At 37.3% G+C, this 20,782-nt stretch overlaps 1 protein-coding gene across 1 annotated transcript in view; it reads right to left on the bottom strand.

The window, feature by feature from the left end:
* The window catches only part of obsl1a (obscurin like cytoskeletal adaptor 1a), a 129,042-nt gene that overhangs the window by 37,078 nt on the left and 71,182 nt on the right, over nt 1-20,782 (bottom strand). Inside the window, 5 exon segments of the mRNA XM_039756371.1 lie at nt 1,831-2,097; nt 2,575-2,844; nt 8,115-8,381; nt 9,073-9,348; nt 14,797-15,069. Of these exon segments, the coding sequence (XP_039612305.1) occupies nt 1,831-2,097; nt 2,575-2,844; nt 8,115-8,381; nt 9,073-9,348; nt 14,797-15,069 (1,353 nt within the window).

Raw genomic sequence — 20,782 nt, 5'->3', positions numbered from 1 at the left:
AGGATGCCTGGTTAGCAGCAAATGATATTGCTGTATTTTTCCAGAGTATTAAAATCTGCAACACAATGAATTGTGAAATTTTGGTCCAAGTACTTAGGCACGTTTTCTATGGAACTCGCCTGTCTTATTTTTAATGCTCTGTGACACCCCCCAGGATTTCGAATGCTGCTATTTAAATTTAGAAGAGCTAAGAAAAGTGATCCAGATAAGTAAAAGTCAAAGGTCACAGGATCGCTTTCCCATCCCAGTAGTGCTCATCAAAAGAATGTGGCTGTAACATAATCAAGGCAGTCATAAATCCACAGTTACTTGAGTGCAAACATGACAAATTGACTTTCTAAGAACTTATTCTTCTGTGGAAAAGCCAGTAAGAATGTGTCATATACTTTAGAACTAGGAAACCATGATCAGCATCAGCTCATATGGTGAGGGTTACATTCTCAGGGAGCTTCAAGGTCAGAAATAGTGGATAAATTTTGCTTTAGACAGCTGCTATCACAGGACAACAAAACCTTGAGACTGTTTATGTATTTAGTGAGTTTCATGCCTCACCTTCCCCGGCCTTTCTAGCTCATGCTTTAGAAATACTAGTTCTGCATGCCCTGCAGCCCTGAATTGAAGAGAGTGAACGGATGGATGGGTAATTATATCATTTAATTTTAATAAAACCAACTGTGGTTGATTTTACTGTGCTAATGAGATCTTACTGTTTATGGACTTTCCATATATTTAGTGGATTATTTTACTTTCTTTTTGGATGCCACAAATTTTGTAACATGTATTACTCTCTCTTACTATTTTATCTTATTAATGTATTGTTATTTTTTTTTATTTTACTATTATAACGACTCTTACAACTTATCTTGTGACTGTGAACCTTGCTTTACAGTTAGACTATTGCAATGGACTTCATCCTTGAAATGACAACTATTAGAAACTGTCCAACATGTTTTGATTTCACGTTTGGATTTTTCTGTATTTATTTTGTATTTTTATTATTATTATTTTGCTGTTATATTAATGACATAATTCTAATTGTATCTTGTTTGTTGCCATCTGCAGTTGTCGCAATTTTGTGTGTTGATTTTCACAGTTGCAGCTGTGTTGTTTAAAGTAACAGCTTTTATTGCTAATCATGTTGTCTTGACTTCAGGATGCTGGTGCTTTAAAATATGAGTCAACCTAGTAAGTGTCCAAATATTTTCACCTTTTGTTCTTCAAATAAAATTGTGATTAAAGAAATTCTTAGCACTTTTCTGACTCAGATCTTGATTAGGGTTGTATCTTTATTCATTCCTTTCATGTTTCAGATCACTGCCTGAATTAAAACTATCCCTTTGTCTCGGTCCCTAAACAAAGACATTTCTTTTTCCATGTCTTGCTCTGTTATCACAAATAACAGAAAAACAAGGTGACTTAACTGAACATCATTTTTCTAAGCATTCATGACTATCATGGATTACAAGAGGTTCAAAATGCTGTCAAATGAATTGTGACTTTGACCAAATGCCATGACCACATCCCCCTTAAATTAGCACAAATATTAGTGACCTTTTCAATTCAGGAATGAGATATTTTCAAAATTCTGCAACTGACTTGCAATTTTTCTGTGTAGAAAATTACAGCTTTTCACATCGCCCTATACAGCTAACATCACAGTGGATAGCAGATGACATAATAAGATGACATAATAATGCACAGGCCTACTCTGTTAGCTCTTTCTTGATTTTTCTTCTTCTTTCAGTTCTCATAGTATACAAAGTGTATTTAGAGCCTATTTTGTTACTTTGGTTAGCTGAGTTGATTTTGGAAAACAGCATTCATACTTACGCTCCACCATCAGCTTGCCCTGTGTTCTGTCATGCAAGGTCTCACATCTGTACGTGCCACGATCAGAGATGCTGAGGTTGTGAACGGTGAGGCTGCGCTTCTTGCCGCTTGCATTCAGTGTGAATTTTGGACTAGACTGGATAACCACACCCTGTCGCATCCACTGCACCTCTCCTGACTCCAGGCTCACTTCCACCTCCAACGTAGCTTCTCCATGTTCCTCACCTATCGATGCTTCCAACTTCTTGGTGAACAGCACTTGTGCTTCTGTGGTCAACAGGGGATCAACATGAAAAATTATTTCTCTGAATAAATCATTTATAAGAATATGATACTCACAATTGAATTTTTTTACAGTCCATTATTCTGTCATATAAGCCACAATTATTCTACTTTGGCAGAAATTCTCATAAACAATTCATGATTTAGGTTTGCTCTACTGATTCAATATTTTATGTGGAGTATTCTATTATATTGTAATAGTTTCTCACCCTAGAATAAACCAGAATTACTGATTTTGTTTGCACCAACAATAATAGATTTGGTTAACACAAGTTGTTTTGTTATATTTGTCTGTGTGAGTATATCAGTATATCACATCTCTATATAAATGATGTCAACCTTCTACCTAATAAGTTCTCTCTGAGCTCCCATTTTGCTTTGACATGTCTTCGCTTGACGAAACTTGTTAAAATTTAACAAAGTGGACAACTTTACCAAACCATATGCATGTTGCTGGCTTACCTTGAACCTGTAGATTCGCCTTCGACACCACACCCTCAGCCTCAGCTGTCACCTTAGAGTTGTCTATCAGTTGACAGTTCTGGATGACTAACGTGTGGCACAACCCATTGCGTGATACCATGCACCTCTCATCTGGAACAACCACATTGCCATTTCTGTGCCAAACCAGCTCAGCATCTTCTGGAGAAACCATGCACTTAAACGTGGCATCTTCCCCTTCTAGTACAGTAACATTATGTAGCTCTGCAATGAATTCCACCACTCTGGGCACTGAAAAAGTGGAAAAAAGTTTTCTGAATTATTTTTCTCTTTATTACATTACAATCCAAAAAACTGAATAATTTTAAAACCACATTCGCTGATATACCATAGTAGACTGTAATAGACTATGAATTTCATTGTAATGGAGGCATCTTTTTAACTTTTTAATTGCAGATGTTAGAAGTTTCAAGGCATGCTGGTACAGTACATTGTACTTTTTATTACTTATATCACTCATCTCAAGACTGGCCCTATTTTTTCAGTGCTCTTACTTTCCCTTTTCTATTGTATTTAGATTATATCAGCCTATTATGTTAAACATTCATCCTGTCATAAATCTAATGACAAAAAAAATTCTGCAAACACAAAAACAAAAAATGTGCTATTGATTTGCCTTAATAACTCATTTCCAAAGGGTTAATTGACAAACCCACACAGGCTTGTCATGTCTACCTACCCCAATATGGCTGGGTGTGAGTGCCTATCTTGCCAATTAGTTTTTAAGAGTAAACCAAACAACGCAGAGACAGAAAAAGAAAAATTCAACAAAGGTGCAGAAGAGCAAAAGCTGATCTAAAAGGGATTTGTCTAAAAGAAAATCTCAAAATGAAATCCACTAGAACACGGATGTCGAACTCAGGCCTGGTGGGCCGCAGTAGCTGCAGGTTTTCATTCTAACCCTTTTCCTAATTAGTGACAGTTTTAGACTGCTAATGAACTTCTTTTCTCTTCATTTTAATAGCCTTGTGTTTAAGGATTCAGTCCCCTGAATTGATTCTTTTCTTCATTAAATGAGAGCCAAACAGAAATGAGACATGAAATGAGCTGACAAATGACCAGCTAAACTGGGGCTTCAAACTCCAATCACTTTCTTAATGAGAAGCCATTTTTGTTGTTAACATAACTTGTTATTTAATTCCATGGCTTGTTGCTGCTCTCATTCTGCTACAGCAAACATTTCCAAAACTGTCGATTTTTCTGTTTTTTCTAAGAACATTGTCAAAATGTTTTGGTGACCTGAGTGATCATCCTTACTGAGACGTTCACCTTTCTTTATTTTCAGATATTGTATGATGGGCACAGGTGAGCTGGTCATGTGGTGGCTTGTTTTGTGCCTCATTATTGTTTGGCTGCTAATTAAGGAAAAATAAATAACTAACGGGCCTGAGTCAAGTGAATTAAAACTAAGGCAAAAGAAGTTAATTAGCAGCTAAAACTGGTCACTAATGAAGAAGATGGTTAGAATGAAAGCCTGCAGCCATGGAGGCCCTCCAGGACTAGAGTTCAACACCCCTGCACTAGAAGAATCCAAGTAACAGATCAACATAAGTCAAATACCAGAGCAAAATAACGCTTTCAAGACCCACCAAAATCCACTGGAGCACATTCAAAATGAACTACCCCAGGCTTCAGTTCCCAGCAACCTTTATAAGGCTTGGAGGTGGTCCATTAACGATGATGGATGGATAGACAAATAGTAAAAATACATAACAATATTATAAAAATACAATAGAAAACATTGACCACTAATGAGAAGAGCTCAAGGAAGACATAAACAACATGAACCTGGGGAGGAACCCTTGCTTGATAACAACAATGCAGATGTGTTGAAGATGGAAGATACAAAATTGGTGAAAAAAGGTATGGAAATCCAAATTATTTTTGGATAAGGTAAAAAAAAAAAACGATGTTTAGTCACGAGTCTTCGATAAGAGATCTGTCAATTCCAACATTCTTTTTTGGGTGTTTATTCCTGTTTCCATATATATATATATATATATATATATATATATATATATATATATATATATATATATATATGACTAAACAGCGTTGTGTTTTATGAAAAAGGCTACTTGCACTTTTTAGAGGCAGACTGAGCTTTTAAATACGAATATTACTGAATAATTGTGTCATTTACAATATACCTATGGACTGAAGGTTAGTAAGAGTTTAGTACAAAACACATTTTAGGGAATTTTATTACAGAAAATAATGTCATTGATGGATCAAAACAATTATAAATTATTATACAATGTTCTATTTATATACAAAACAGAAGTAACAAAACACAAAACTGTTTCTTCAACCAAGATAGTTATAAAACTGAGCTATCATTGTGCCGGATCAGCTAATAATATTTCATGACATCACTGGAGTTATAAAAACCTAAGCCAGGATGCTATCCAGATATTTTTTTTAATTCTGTATCAATATTATCAGCATTAATGCTATGGATGTTTCAAGAAGCTCTCGAAAAATATTCATCTCAGGTTCTTTACCTGGTTGTCTGTTAATGAAAGGTTTTATCGACTATAAATTTCCCTGAATTCCAAAACTACACCCTTTACCAGCTAAAGAAACACTTGCATTGCACAATCCCACTGATGCAGCAGTAATATTTCCAATGTACAGCCAGGATTAGAAACGGTTTGTTAGAGACGTAACCTGGTAACAGCTTCCCTTCCTGATATGTTTTGCATTCACCCTTGACCAACACTATTTCTGTCGGTTGTCCTTGGAGTTTCAATACACTGTTATCATCTTATTGCCAACTTAGGAATCATTCTGGGCAGAACACACATCCTTGAACTGGAAGAATTCTGTAACAGACTCCATTTCAAAATGGTTTAGAGATTTGTTTTTTTCACTGGAAACGGACAAAATATATATATATATATATATATATATATATATATATATATATATATATATATATATATATATATATATATATTCAACAGAGATTAACCCAACATTTCTATGTATGGCTACTTTATTTGGAGAGCAATTCTTCACTCTCAGAACTTTCGTAGAACCTATATTCTTTTTCTTACCCCTTTATTTTCTAACTTATCATCCAAAGGGAACAAAATGATTAAAAGGAAGGAGTAAAAAGCAATATACAGTATTGTAACACATTTGTTATACATTACTGTTTTGTCCTACTCGATTTTCTGTAATGAGATTCTGGTGACATTTATTTTCAGAAAGTGTGAAAATCAGATTTTATGACATATAAATAAGTTACCAAAGGAGGATTGTGGTGTTATGGGTCCACAGCTCGTTGAGTAAAGGCCATTTTTAAATAGATAATCCCCGCACCCGAGGCGGCTTTGTGAGGTGGGGCGATGTTGTAGCGAGCCGCGGGGCAGTCGTCGATGTGGGCGTTTCTCACCGTGTGCACAGGTGAGGAACTGCCCACATTCGTGATTGCTCCCGTGGCTAATGCTACAGCTGTGATGGCCCTCACATTTTAAAAAGAAGCGCGAGTCGGTTTTAAAGGTGAAAAAAAAACGATCGGAGAGAAAAAGTGGAGAGAGAAAGGAAAAGAGAGGACGGAGGTTACCGGGAGCAGGAGAGGAAGCAGGTCGGTGAAAGAGAGAGAGCCGCGAAGAGCGAGCGGACGGTCGAGCGAATGAGCGCTCGTGGACAGCTGCGTAGAAGCTGGGTGTTAGGCCGACACCCAGGTGTTTGTGTTGATGTCGCTCCCGCTGAGCGATCAGGTAGCGGGAGTGACCAGGGAAGGCGACTGGCCGCGGAGAGGCCATTGAAAGGCAGCGGAAGTCGGGAGACTTGGTGGTGGGAATCCCCAACGTGAGCGACCTGCCGTTGTGGGAAACCAAGTTCTCGGGACTGGGATGGGTGCCATACCGGAGCCAGGGATCGGGAGGTCTCCAGTCTCGTGCGTGTGTTTCAGGAGGGCAGCTGCAGAGAGCGTCTTGCCTGCTGCTTGGCCCAAACGGGATTAGCAGGTGAGACGCTAACAGAAGAGCACCGGATTTGTTTGTTGTTGTTTTAAAGACTGCTTCCACAAGAAGATTTTAACCTCTGGTTTTAAGGATGTGTTTTTTTTTCTATTTATTGATTTTTAACCTCCACGTGTTCTTTTTAATGGATTATTTATTTAATGAAGAACTGTGAAGAACTGCACTATTTATGAACACTTGTTTTGTTGGTTTTTAATAAAAGCACTGTTACACTTTCTGCCTTCCCCTTGCTCAGAATTTGCCTCCATTGACTAGCTCACTCGGCAACATTATCGACGGTGTTGGGTTCAAGGGTTCCCAAACATCAAAGGGAGTGTGGAGCCAGAACCCACATCGTCACAAGGATATAACCTAATAGCTAAATATGCTTTGATTTATACAACAATTGCAATAATTTGTTTTGTAAACTGAAATGACACTAAACAAAAAAAATATAATTCCAAACCCCTAGAAAGGCCTCTAAAAATGTTCGATCTTTTCCGATTCTTCATGCTGTTACAATGATGTTACATTCCTTCTAATCTTTTAATTATACGTGTACAATTCATACTTCACAAAATCACTAGTGTCATTTGAAACAAATCTTGTTTAGACAAGATAGTGTAATTTAATGGATAAAAGAGAGAAACAGATGATAATAAGAAATAGCATATTAAATGCACTTACAGTAAAAGCCTTAAAATGTCACTCTCTAAAATTAACAACTTCCAGGACAGTATAATGAGGCTGTCTGAGGAACCATACCTAATATGAAAATAATTTCTTTCAGGTATCCTGTAGCAATGACAGTTAACAATAAAACCTGGCTCTTGTCAAAATGGAACCATTCCAGCATTTCCACTGTGGAAAATAATTTTTAAAAACGTTCTCCTTCTGTCATCGTTGTCATCAGTTTTCTCTGGCTGTCCATGGGGACGGGGACTTGATACTCTTTGATCTTTTCTACACCTGTTCTATATCAAGACTAGATACTCGGGAGCAGTTTGGATTTTTCGTTTCATATGATGGTTGGCAACAAAAGCAGATATTCTTAGGAAAGAATTTCATCATACTAAACAGAGTATAAATAAGGTCCAGCTCTAATCCTAACACAGGAATTTCATCTCAGAATAGGTAATGATAACCAAGAAGCAAGCACTAACATTCAGATGTCCTCTTCCCTTATGCTTCCTAATAAAGAAGTCTTACTCTAATCTGGGACCCTGAAACCCAAGTTTATCCACTCGTTCATCAACTTCTTTAATTCAGTATCTTCTAGAGTTTCAAAGACTCAATGTCATATCCACCTTGAATTTATGAATGTTCTCAATGAAGTATTGATATATTTAAGCTTTTCACAAAACCCCTTATTTTTCTACAACAGTATGTTTTATTCAAATTAAAGTATTGAATTCCTATGTGGTAAAATTGGTGTGATTTACATATCTAAAAACAATTTTGTGCTGGAATTTTTTTTCTAAAACTGATACAGAGAATGAGCAAATCAAAAAATAGAGAACAAAGTCTTACTTTCCACAGAAACTTGAGCACAGGTCCTATCATCCTTTGACTCACAGACGTACTCTCCTGAGTCACTGCCCGTTGCACGGTTAATGGTCAACAATCGTTCACGACCTTCTGCTTTAATTACAGTTCGCCTGCTGGGAAGGATCTCTTGACCATCTTTTAGCCATTGGACATCCCCTTTAGGCTTGCAGAGTTCACATCTTAGAGTGATGGTGTCATCCTTGTACGCACTGATGTGTTGTAAGCCTCGCACAAATGTCAGTGGCAGCTCTGAAAGACCAAAAATAGGAAATGTACAGTACAGTCTTTAAGAAAATGACATTAAAAGAGTCATTCCAAATTTGATTATCTATGCATTCACTGAACCCATTTCATCCAATTCCAGTGTCACATATCCCAAACACCACTGAATGCCAAGTAGATACCAAACCTAAATGGTGCATCAGTCCAAACCCCCTTGTTTTTGGCCAGTTTAGAGTACCTGATTAACCAAAAATGGATCAAAGTATCTGCTCTTAGAACCATGGTATCATCATGTGGAAGGCAGGAGGGAATCCTTGATAGGGTGTCAGTCTATCACAGGACAAAGTCAGGCACCCACACTCATCAAGACTCAGGTCTTTTTAAAGTTATTACTGAATTACTGAAGGTGCACATAAAACAATACGAACATGGTGAAAACAGGCAACACAGACAGCCATTTGGCTGGGCATCCAAATCAGATCCATGAAGCAATGAAGGAACAGAATTAAACAAGCTATCACCATGCTGCCATAGGATTGATGCACATTTCTTAAAAAACATGTTTACCTTGTCATTCATAGCAAGATCATAGATTGTAAAATAAAAAAGGAAACTAATCAAATTCTCTATTATACATCATGTTACTGATGATCCCATAGTTTCTGATTAAGTCATAAGCTACTTTTCCAAAAGAAACAGTAAATGACTAGACACCAACCTTTTACGTTGACAACAAACACCATTTCATCATCCTGAGAGATGCAGGTATACATGCCACAGTCTTCTTTGCATGTATTTTTCACTATGAGGCTGTGTACTCTTCCTTCTACGCGCGTCTCATATTTATTGCTGTCAAAAATTTGGCTGCGATGCCGTAACCATTTCACGACACTCTTCTCACTTGACAACACAGCCGACATCACAGTGCTCTTGGACTCCACTGCAAGAATTTCTTCTGGCTTTTCCTGCTTGTGTTCAAACTTAATAGGGGCCACTAAAGAAGGAACATATACAGTGCAATATTATTAAAGACCTCGGCCATCCTGCACAAACGCTTTCTCCCTGGTAAAGGTTACATGACTGTTAGCATTTGTACAAATCGATTTTACCCTCAAGTCATTAGGCAACTCAGCGACCACTCACTAACATCATCAAATCATGGGCATACCTGTGTTTTTTTGTGTGTGTGTAATTTTTTTTTATTTTTGTACTTTCTGGTCTTTGATAATACTGTCACTAGTGTGCGCAAAGGAACTTTAATTTAAACTTAAGATGAATTTGTTTATATGAATCAGTATCCATACTTGAGTGATTACCTGCCTTACATTTGTTGTTTTTTTAGTTAGCCTTCGACTTTGCACAATAAATACCAACTGATATTCAAAACAGACACATGAATGTTGAGGGACAGAATGAGTTTTCTTGTTAAGAGTGGAATCGTTCTATTCCTTTCCAAAACAAAATCTTCTTAACATCATACAAATCGAACAACAATCCAACTTTACATTTAAAAATACATAATCCTTTGTTGCATTTGGAGCACAATAATTGTTTGGTGTCACCCAATGATCCAGAGGTGGGGACTCAACTGGCAAGATTATGGGCAACAATTCCCGGGCTGCCTAATAGTCCAGACCAGGGATGTCCAAAGCCTGCTTGGCTTTCATTCTAATCATTTTTTAAATTATTGCCCAGTTTCTGATGCTAATTAACTTTTTTTTGTTTACCTTTTTTGTAATTGACTTGATATTTAATATGCAGAGCCCCTAATTGTTTCTTTTTCCTTAAACAGCCTTCAAACAATGAGAAAGTGAGCCATCCCATGACCAGCTAACCTGTGTCCATCATACAATATCTGAAAAAACACCGGAAGGTGCGGGTCTCAGTAATGTTGATCTGTTCAGGTCCATAAAACATTTTGATGGTTCCCTTAGAAAAAAGAAAATTAACTGTTTTGGAAATGTCTACTGTGGAAAAAGAAAGCACCAGCAAGCCATGGAATTAAATAACAGGTTTAAGTAACTAATTAATTAAGAAAATGGTAGGAGAGAAATCTGTTGGCTCACTTCATGTCTCTTTTTTCTTTGACTGCCATTTAAGGGAAAAAAAATCCTTTCATAGGATGGAGTCTTTAAAAATACAGCAAATAAAATGAAGGGAATAGAATTCAATTAACAGTAGAAACTGGTCCCTGATGAAGAAAGTGGCAGGAAGGAAAACAAGCTGCCACTGCAGCCTTCAGGATCAGAGCTGGATGCCGCTGCCCTAGACAGAGGCATGTAGTGAAAGAATCCCATCACTGGAACAATGAATACATTATTATGAAATGTGATTTGTGATGGGGATACCATGACATATTGTTTATGAAATATAGAATAAGCTCACTTGCAGTATATAGTTAATCAGAATAGTGTTGTTTCTGACTATGATCAAAAATATATACTCCTTAAAAGTCATGCTTCACAAGATTGTAAAAAGATAACAAAAAAAACCCCATAAAATACAGGTAAAATTCTGTTACAACGAATATCTTTACAATGAAATTTTCATTACAACGAAGTATTTTAAGGTCCCAACAGTTTCCCCATACGACACGTGTCTATAGAAATCTCATTACTACGAAGTACATTCAGCAGATACTTTCATTACAACGAAGTGCACAAAAGACCTTGAAATGCTTGAATGAATCATTCACAGAGCAGCTAGTTCTGTGGCCGCAGCTCAGTTGTGCACAACGATCCCCAAACAGAAACACTAAATTTTTATTCTTTGAACTTTCCTCGTACTGTTTTTTTTTTTTATTGCCTTTTTCAATTTCCTTAAGGTTTTAAGTGATACCTTTTGCTCATCAACATCTGAAAAACATCCATTGGAATTTAACTCATTGTCACTCTCTAATAAAAATGGCAGACACGAAAAAATGATAATAGTTCATATTAGAAAAAAAAAACCTTTCATTTTTTTCAGCTCTCAATTGCGGCAAAAAGAAAAAACACGTTGCCAGTGAATTCAGAATTTCGCTATTGACACTGTCAACTTTCTTGAAAGACCGAGCAAAAAAAGAAGAAAAATCTCAGGTTGCAAATGTATGTGAACTGCTGCATTTGAAGACGTAGAAAAAGCAGTTTTTATGTGATTTAGTGATGTTCGTTCAAGAAACATTCCTATATCCTATTCAAGAAAATGTGAGGTTTATAATCTCTCTTGGGAGCTCCCCAAACTAGACAGCATGCCGAAGAGCGTCCCAAAATGCGATCTCCGTGTCTGTACAGGGCAAGAGCAGGCTCAAAGCTATGCTGCATCTCTCCGCCAAAGTAAACAAAAAAGATCTTGATGGGTGAGCACATACATTGTAAATGCAGATAACAAGATTACTTGGTCACTGACCTGTGATTTTTGTGCATACGCACAAAAATGTTGTGTAAGCCGGTTTCCACGTTCATATTGTGATGTATAAAACTTAAACTTGCTGTAAAGCCAAGCAAATTTCCATGGCAGCTCATACCCTGGCGTATGCAAGTTCTGCACTCGGGTTTGCAGACTGCTGGCACCCAGCGTCAAAGCAGTGCTACTGCTCATGTGTGGTTACCCTTTCTTTTTTAGATCCACATTCCTGATGCAGCTTTATAAATACACTGAAATTAACTGCATATTGTTTATTAGTTTAATGCATCTGATTGTAATTAACCTGTAACAATATAATGGTCCACGGAATGGCCAAACTATTCAACTATTCCAAATACCATAGCTGCTTTAGCGTTGTTACTCTCACTGCACCTTCTTTTTCTTCTTTCAGCTGCTCCCATTAGGGGTTGCCACAGCGGATCATCTTTTTCCATATTACTCTCACTGCACCACTCGGAGCAGCTGATCGGAAAGAGAATTATTGGTATACAGTATCAAGTACACGCTGCCTCAGCCATGCTGCCTATTTGAACTGCTTCTCAAACGGTAAATGCTTCAAAACCTTTCCTGTACAGACCTCGTGGTTCAGAAACAGTTTCATTCCAAGAACTATAAATGCATTCAATCAAGTGCTCCTTGTAGAACTGTTTGTATTTATAAGTACAATCACCTCACTGTAAACTTGCACTACAGTTATAATATTGCACAACTTGAGCCACTTTATAAATCGCATATTTGCATATGATGACGATATAATTTTTAAGATGAAATGCAGCAAAATATATTTATTATATTATACAGATAAAACTTTAGCTTCATTTAAATAATCTATATTGTTAATAATTAAACATGTGAGGACACAGTGCTAGCAAAGACCTGGCACTCCATTCACGGATTGTTCCTGCCTCACGCTGTATGCTTGCTGGGACTGGCATGACACTGGAAGGATAGAATAATTAAACGTGTACTACGAAGATATTTCAATGTTCCTTAAAAGTTTTGAAGAATCAGCGTTCTAAGCTTATAGATGGCTTAACGTCTATTACAGAGCTGATTGTGTGGCGATTGGGTATTTGGAGAAATAAAAGTAAGGACAAGAATTGGGGGTTAGTACATTTGAAAGAGACAGTACTGCTGCAATAAATTATTTCATCGAAGGTCGCGCACAATCACTGTGCCACCGTGTTCCCATGTTTAATAACTCCTATCATCATGAAAATGATATCAAGTATACATCTCAGTATTTTAATTATTCAGAGAGCTGTAATATTACGAATGTAATGGATTCTGTGTCCTGTTGGAGGAAGAGAAAGCCTGGAAGCACGTAGTGATTCACACATATAGAGCACATAGAAGATCAAATACAAAACAAAGCATTTAACATGCTACTTTAGTTACGATGGGATATGAGAAACTAGTATATTAAACGATTTTAAGATGAAGTTTATGATGTTCTACTTTAATGACAAAATAAACTATGTGATTAAAGTGGAAATTTCGAGATTTCGTGCTTTTTTCCCACTGTGTGCCTATTATTTTTTCTCTGTACCCTAATAAGCTTTCATATGAAACTCAGACAGTGGGCTACAACTTGCCTTTTCACAGCGACTTTGATATCTGACTTCTTTTTTATTTTGGGCACTGTGCAACTTTGTGAACTTGAACTTTTGAGTTTTTCTGACACTCTATGTCACTCAATCAACTTCCTTTTGTTGTTTATACTACTGTTTAAACCAAAAAATAGTATGTTTTTCCTTGCCTCCACTTGGTATTCGCTGAACTTCTTCTATTTCCCCCCGTGCTTTTGCCATTGCCTTTTCACAAAATGCTGAGCTTAAGGGCTATTTATATTGATTTGCACATTCAAAAAGGCGTAATTCTAGAAGGAGACAGGGCGGGACAGCAGCACATGCATGTGCGTTAATTTTCACGCTGACCGGGATTTAAGTAGTGAAAGAACATGGAAGTTGGCCTTCGCACAGATTTATGCATCTGGATTTTTTTGTGCATAAGCACATTTCCGCTTTTGTGCTTACGCCATATTATAATGTGAATTCTACACACAGCGCTATGCATGAGGCCCCTGACCATGACCCTACATGACTATTATGTATATGTATAGCAGAGTGGCAGATATATAGCTGTGCCATTCCTGTTTCAAGCTGAATAAAGCTGGTTTTCCTAAAGTACTGAGACTAAGCCTCGTGTTTTGGAGTGCAAACCAGGGACTTATAGAGCGACCACGATCTTTTATGATTTGCTTCTGTGGCGCTTTACTACAGTGCTGTGAGCCTGCTACTGCCCTGCCCCAGCAACGGACAAACAATCTTCCACAGACGCTGCAATCGCGCTTCGGGACACACTTCAGCGTGTCGTTCCCGTTGGGTGGGGAGTGAGGGGGATCCAAAAAGTGTTCAGAAACCTCATAATATGAAGAAGAACAAAAAGATGATTTGGCTCCTGATTGATAACTGTGCTGCCCATAACATGCTTCCACATTTAGATAATGTTCACGTTGAATTCCTCCCACCCATTTACATGGCAGTGCTTCAACCACTAGATTTGGGCATCATTTGCAACCTGCAAGTGTATTATGGCAAGGAAATGCTGAGAAAAAATCTCTTCAGCATAACTTGTAGGCAGGAGGAGATTAAAAGTAACGCAAAAGAATCTATTGAAATGATTGCAAATGCCTGGACACAAGTTAAAGAAAGCACTATAGTAACAAATACAGAATCTCATTAAAATGAAATTTTCATTAAAACAAAATATTTTTTAGGCCCCTGGGAGTTCGTTGTAACGGAATTTTACCTGTAATTTCAGAAAAGAAAACATCCTTCAAATGCAACAATATAAGCATACAGAACACCACCAGTAACCAATAAAGGCAATGATGATGAAATAGTGAAATTAACTTGATTAAATGTTAAATTGATATATACAAAGTTCCAGATGTTACAACAGGTTATCTGCTCGGTTTCCTTCCTATATTAGTTATGACATCTTATTCATTCTGGTTTGAATTCTCACCACTGACCTTTAACCTGCAGAGTGAAATGGACCTCATCAGTGCTGGCATCACACGTGTACACACCGCTGTCTGAAAGCTGAGCCTGGCGGATGGTTAACTTGCGAGATTTCCCATCAGAACTTGAGCAGATTCGCTTATCATTGATTTCTTTCCAGTTCCTGAGCCACTGCACTGATGCATCCTCCTTGGAGAGTTGGACGTAAAAAGTAACGCTACCATTCTCTAAAACTTCGATTGGCTCCATGGCATCTTCTTTGTTCAAGATCTTTAGGGCAGGTTCTTGATATAAAAACAAGAAAAAATATTTGTTTTTGGCTGCCATAATCTATACTAATAAAAGGCAAAGCCCTCACTCACTCACTCACTCACTCACTCACTCACTGACTCATCACTAATTCTCCAACTTCCCGTGTGGGTGGAAGGCTGAAATTTGGCAGGTTCATTCCTTACAGCTTCCTTACAAAAGTTGGGCAGGTTTTATATCGAAATTCTATGCGTAATGGTCATAACTGGAAGCAGTTTTTCTCCATTTACTGTAATGGAGATGAGCTTCAACTCCGTGGGGGCGGAGTTTCGTGTGACATCATCACGCCTCCCACGTAATCACGCAGTACACAGAAAACCAGGAAGACCTCAAAAAAGCGCTGAAGAAAACATAAAATTGAGAAGGCAGCGAAACAATAAGAAGCGAGCGAGTGACATATACAACCATATTCATGAGTTCTGCTACTTCGGAAACAAAGCACGATGTAAACCTACACTTTAAATTAAGTTCATAGACAGGCTGCCGCTGGCGTTTGTAATTTAGTGCCTGCCCATATAAGGCCGTCCGTCAGCGGCAATCCAATAGCAAACTGCCACGGGTAAATATTCACAGGTGAAGGACTGTGCTTATGGAGAGGAAGATGAGATGGTCAGGGTGGTGTTTGACACAAACTCAGCGAAACTGCGAGAGAAAGTTTTAAGTGCCAGGACTAAGGTAACATTAAATACAGCCATGGACACAGCACGAGATGGCACCAGCACAGCTGGGAACCTTCGATGCATGTACACCGAGCAGCTCACGTGAACTGACGCAGTGCACAGATAAAAAGCAACAGTTCCAAAGAGCTGAACAAAACCGAATTACACAATTGAAAAGGCAGCAAAAATATGAAGCGTCTCATACATACAAGCATATTCATAAATCCAACTACTGCGGAAACAAAGCACACGTTGGAAAAAGTCAATGTCCCGCTAAAGGAAGACAGTGTAAAAAAAACCCGTGCATGCAGTGTGTCAGGTCTCAGATAAAGAAGAAGACGAGCTGTTTATTGATGCAGTAAGAAACGAATCGATGAATGAAACCTGTCATCTTTACAAAATTGACAAACACGGAATGTAACTTGAACACAACACATCCTACAAATACGAACCTGATTGAAAGAAATAATGATAATCAAATCCTTGATGACAGCAACACTCAGTAACACTCACAAAACAAATACTGTATATTGACAGTCATGTTACGTTATTTTTAAAATGTTCCCTTTTCTTTTCTAGCTTTTTAACACACTACTTCTCGCTGATACGCGGGTATATATATATGTATATATATATATAACCCGATCTACATACTCGAATAATGGATACTTTATTCGCCATCAATGATTGTTTTGGTAAAGCCATACTCAGTGTATTCATTAGATGAACGGTAAAAAGTAAGAGCGAGGGAGGATGCAGGCTGTAGTGTGGCGTCAACTCTATCTGAATTGCGCGATCACATTTGAAAAAATATATCTTTTCAAGTTCTATTTAGTCCATATGTGTCAAACTCAAGGGCAGCGGGCCACATCCGCCCGGCGTGTAATTATATCCGGCCCGCGAGATCATTTTATATACTGTATTATTGTTATTAAAGCCCGGGTATATGAAGCGCTGGTAACACAATAAACTACAGATCCCATAATGCAACGCTAGCTCACACGATGCTGAAGAGAAAAGTTGATTCTGAAAATAGAGCCTTTAAAAACCGATGGGAGGCTGAGTATATGTTTACTGAACCCGTGTGTCTCATTTGTGGAGCTATTGTGGCTGTAATTACAGAATTTAATCTAAGACGGCACTATAAAACAAAACATCAGGGTAACCTGAAAGACCTGAATGCAATGCAGAAGATACAGAAAGCAGAAGAATTAAATAAGAATCTGACACTTCAGCGGACGTTTTTACCCGTGCACAATCACAAAGTGATTTCAATTGAGGCTGCTTTTATGGGAGACACAACCACTTGCCCCACTTTCCCTGTTGCCAAGTAATGTTAAACCAAGTCGTCACTACGTTGTTCCCAAATACGCACTTTGCTGATAAACTGAGCGCACTGAGTTTGCACGGCGCTTTGGTGACTTTGAAGAACAAAAAAAGTCCGTCTACATGCGGCTCGAACCTTGTGCATGTTTGGTAGCACATATCTGTGTGAGAAGCTCTTCTCAGTGATAAAGACTAACAAAACAGCACACAGGAGTTGCCTCACTGATGAGCACCTGCAATCCATCCTGAGAATCTCCACAACACAGAACCTCACACCAAACATAAGCGAACCTGTGGCCAAAAAAAGATGCCAGGTGTCCAGCTCTAAAATGACATAAGAGCAAAGACAACTGAATGATTTGATTTGTTATTGCTGAAAGGAACACATTTTATTTATATTTCCAGGTTTTGTTATGCAGCATGTTCATATTTGAATTTGTATAATTTTGACAGGATATATTTTTATGGAGAGCAAAATGTTTTGGGATATTTAAAATCTAAGTTTATTTTTTATAAAATATAAAATTACATAAGAGTAAAGAAATTTGAATGTTTATTCTTTTAATGTTTACTTTATTTCTAACTTGTATAATTTAGACAGGATATATTTTTATGGAGAGCAAAATATTATAAGTTGTTTAAGGTTTGAGTTGATTTATTCAGGAATAATATTCCTGTCTGTTTTTACCATTCCTACCAAAGATATTTCTGTCGACTAAATAAAAATTCCTTCTATTTAAAATTTAAATAGAACTTGAACAAATACGATAGTTCATAATATCCACGCAGACTTGCGTAAGAGCGGAGTTATCCGTTTTAACAAGCAGCGTATTGCACTGATTCGAAATAGCTGTTTGTGTATATATGTAGATATGTATGTATATGTATATATATGTGTGTATGTATGTATGTGTGTATGTATATGTATGTATATATATATGTAGATATATATATGTATGTATATATGTGTGTGTGTATATATATGTGTATATGTATAGATATGTATATATATATATGTTTGTGTGTGTGTGTAAATATATATATATATTTATATTTATATATATATATATATATGACAGCAACACTCATCACTCACAACAGTGACAAAACAATTACATTGACAATCATGTTACGTTATTTTCAAAATGTTTCCTTTTCTTTTTCATTGCTTCTTTAACACACTACTTCTCCGCTGCGAAGCGCGGGTATTTTGCTAGTATATATATATGTAGATTCAAACCGATTATAACAGCAGCAATCCAAGCTGTGAGAAAACACTAAAAAAAAGGTGTGTCAGACGTTGTGGTACATTTTCTGATGCAGCTAGACGAAAACAACTTTGTGACCCTGCGGCCAAATACACAAAACAATTACTTTGACAATCATGTTACGTTATTTTCAAAATGTTTCCTTTTCTTTTTCTTTACTTCTTTAACACACTACTTCTCAGCTGCGAAGCGCGGGTATTTCGCTAGTTAGAAAATATAATAATGTTTCTATTATGTACCAAAGCTTGGATTTTTAGTAATATACTTTGCTCTTGACCAAAAGTCACGTACTTCAATACATTGCAATGACTTCTGGTTCCAAAGGTGTGACGGAAACACAAGATTTTAGTGTCTGGCTGCAATTTATTCAGTTGGAATAAACAGTTTATTCCATGGAAATTGGGGATGAAGATGAAAGGAAGAATTTTACAGGCAAACATAGGAGATTCCTCCCTAAATAGGAGAAATTAACAATAATTTTACTTCTATGGACAATTTCTACTTACTTACTACATATGGAATACGTGGGGAGCAATGTTGCACCTTAAAAGCTGTACAACTGATTCATATTGTCATGCGCATACGCATGGGAGACAGTTCAAATGCTTTGGTAATGGTAATTCTCAGCTGATCCAGGGTTGGTCGCCCTGTGATTATGTTCTCTCTTTTCCTTTCCTCCCCGATATCACTTCATAGGTCCGCCCACCCGGACCAATCTCTTTCCTGCCAGAACACGTCATAACCGGAAGAGCTGCTATCTTAGTCATCTGAGGAAGACTCAATTGTGTTTAACACGCTTTTTTTGGTGTTTTTCTTGCTTTCAGTTATAAGAGGTTTGTCGTAAGGTGCCCCTAACACATCGATGTGTTATCTTGTAGTTACAACATACAAATCCCATTTCCAGGAAATTTTGGATATTTTCTAAAATGCAATTAATATAAAAATCAGTGATTTGTCAGTTCTCTTGAACCTTTATGTAACTGACAAACATACAAAGGAAAGTTGTTTAATGTTTTCACTGACCAACTTAATTGTATTTTGAAAATATAAACAAATTTAAAATGTGATGCCTGCAACACACTTAAAAGGGTTGGGAAAGAAGCATATTTACTACTGTGTTACATCACCTTACTTTTTAACTATACCTTTTCATGATTTGAGAACGGAGAATTCTAATTACAGTTTTGCAAGTGGAATTTTTGACAGCTGCTCCACAGTCCATTGTCATCATTTTCCGACTCTCCTCTTCACGATTTTCCATCTTCAAAAGGAGACAGATTTGGACGGTTGGCAGCCAGTCAAGAACAAGAACTACAAAGCCATGCTAAGGCCTGTCAACGTTCTTCTGAAATAACCATGGACATTCCGGGAAAAAACACATAGCAACATATGTTTGTTGAATATTCCAATATACACCTCAGTGTCAATGGTACCTTCACACATATGCAAGTCTCCCATGTCCTGGGCGCTTATGCACCCTCAAACCATCATAGGTGCAGGCTTTGCACCTTTTGTTGATAAAAGTGTGGATAATATTTTTATGTTTTTGCCACAGAGAACTCAATGTCCATTTTTCCTGAAAACAAGTTGAAACGTGGACTCATCTGACCACAGCACACGTCCCCGCTGTCTTTTGGTCCATCTGAGATGAGCTCAGGCCAGAGAACTCAAGACCATTTCTGCATAGAATTGATATATGGCTTCCTCCTTGCTTAACGAAATTTCAGACTGTATTTCTTAATGCACTGACAGACTGTGTTAAGTGACAAATATTTTTCTGAAGTACTTCCGAGTCCATGTGGATATATTTATCAAGTAACATGATGGTTTCTTATGCAGTGCTGCATGAGGACTCGAAGGTCATGCACATTCAACAATGGGTTCCAGACTTGCCCTTTACGTACTAAGATTTCTCCACATTCTCTGAATCTTTTCACAATATTATGTACTATAGATGGTGAAAGACCTAAATTCTTTGAAGTCTTGCTTTGGGAAAAGTTCATTTTGTACAGATTGACAATTCACTCTCCAAGTCTGTCAGAACGTGATGAGCCACAACCCATCCAAGCTTGCAAAGACTGAGCCCTTGATGGATGCTCCTTTTACACCCAGTCATGATACTCTCACCTGTTACCAAATAACCTACATATTGTGGAATCTTCCAAAATGGTGTTAATTGAATACTCTATAAACATTTCAGTCGTATCTTACCTCTGTCTCAACTTTTTCTGAGTGTGTTGCAGATATCACATTCAAATTTATTTATATTTACATGTGAATTTCCCCTTGGGATTGATAAAGTATCTATCTATCTATCTATCTATCTATCTATCTATCTATCTATCTATCTATCTATCTATCTATCTATCTAATACAAATAAGTTGATCAGTGTAAACTTTAAAAATCATTTCTTTATACTTTGTCAGGTAATAAA

The sequence above is a fragment of the Polypterus senegalus genome, chromosome 6 (genome assembly GCF_016835505.1).
Source record: "Polypterus senegalus isolate Bchr_013 chromosome 6, ASM1683550v1, whole genome shotgun sequence".
In the NCBI taxonomy this organism is placed as follows: Eukaryota; Metazoa; Chordata; class Cladistia; order Polypteriformes; family Polypteridae; genus Polypterus; species Polypterus senegalus.
Note: the sequence above shows the minus strand (reverse complement) of the source record. Positions and strands in the feature narration are given on the sequence as shown.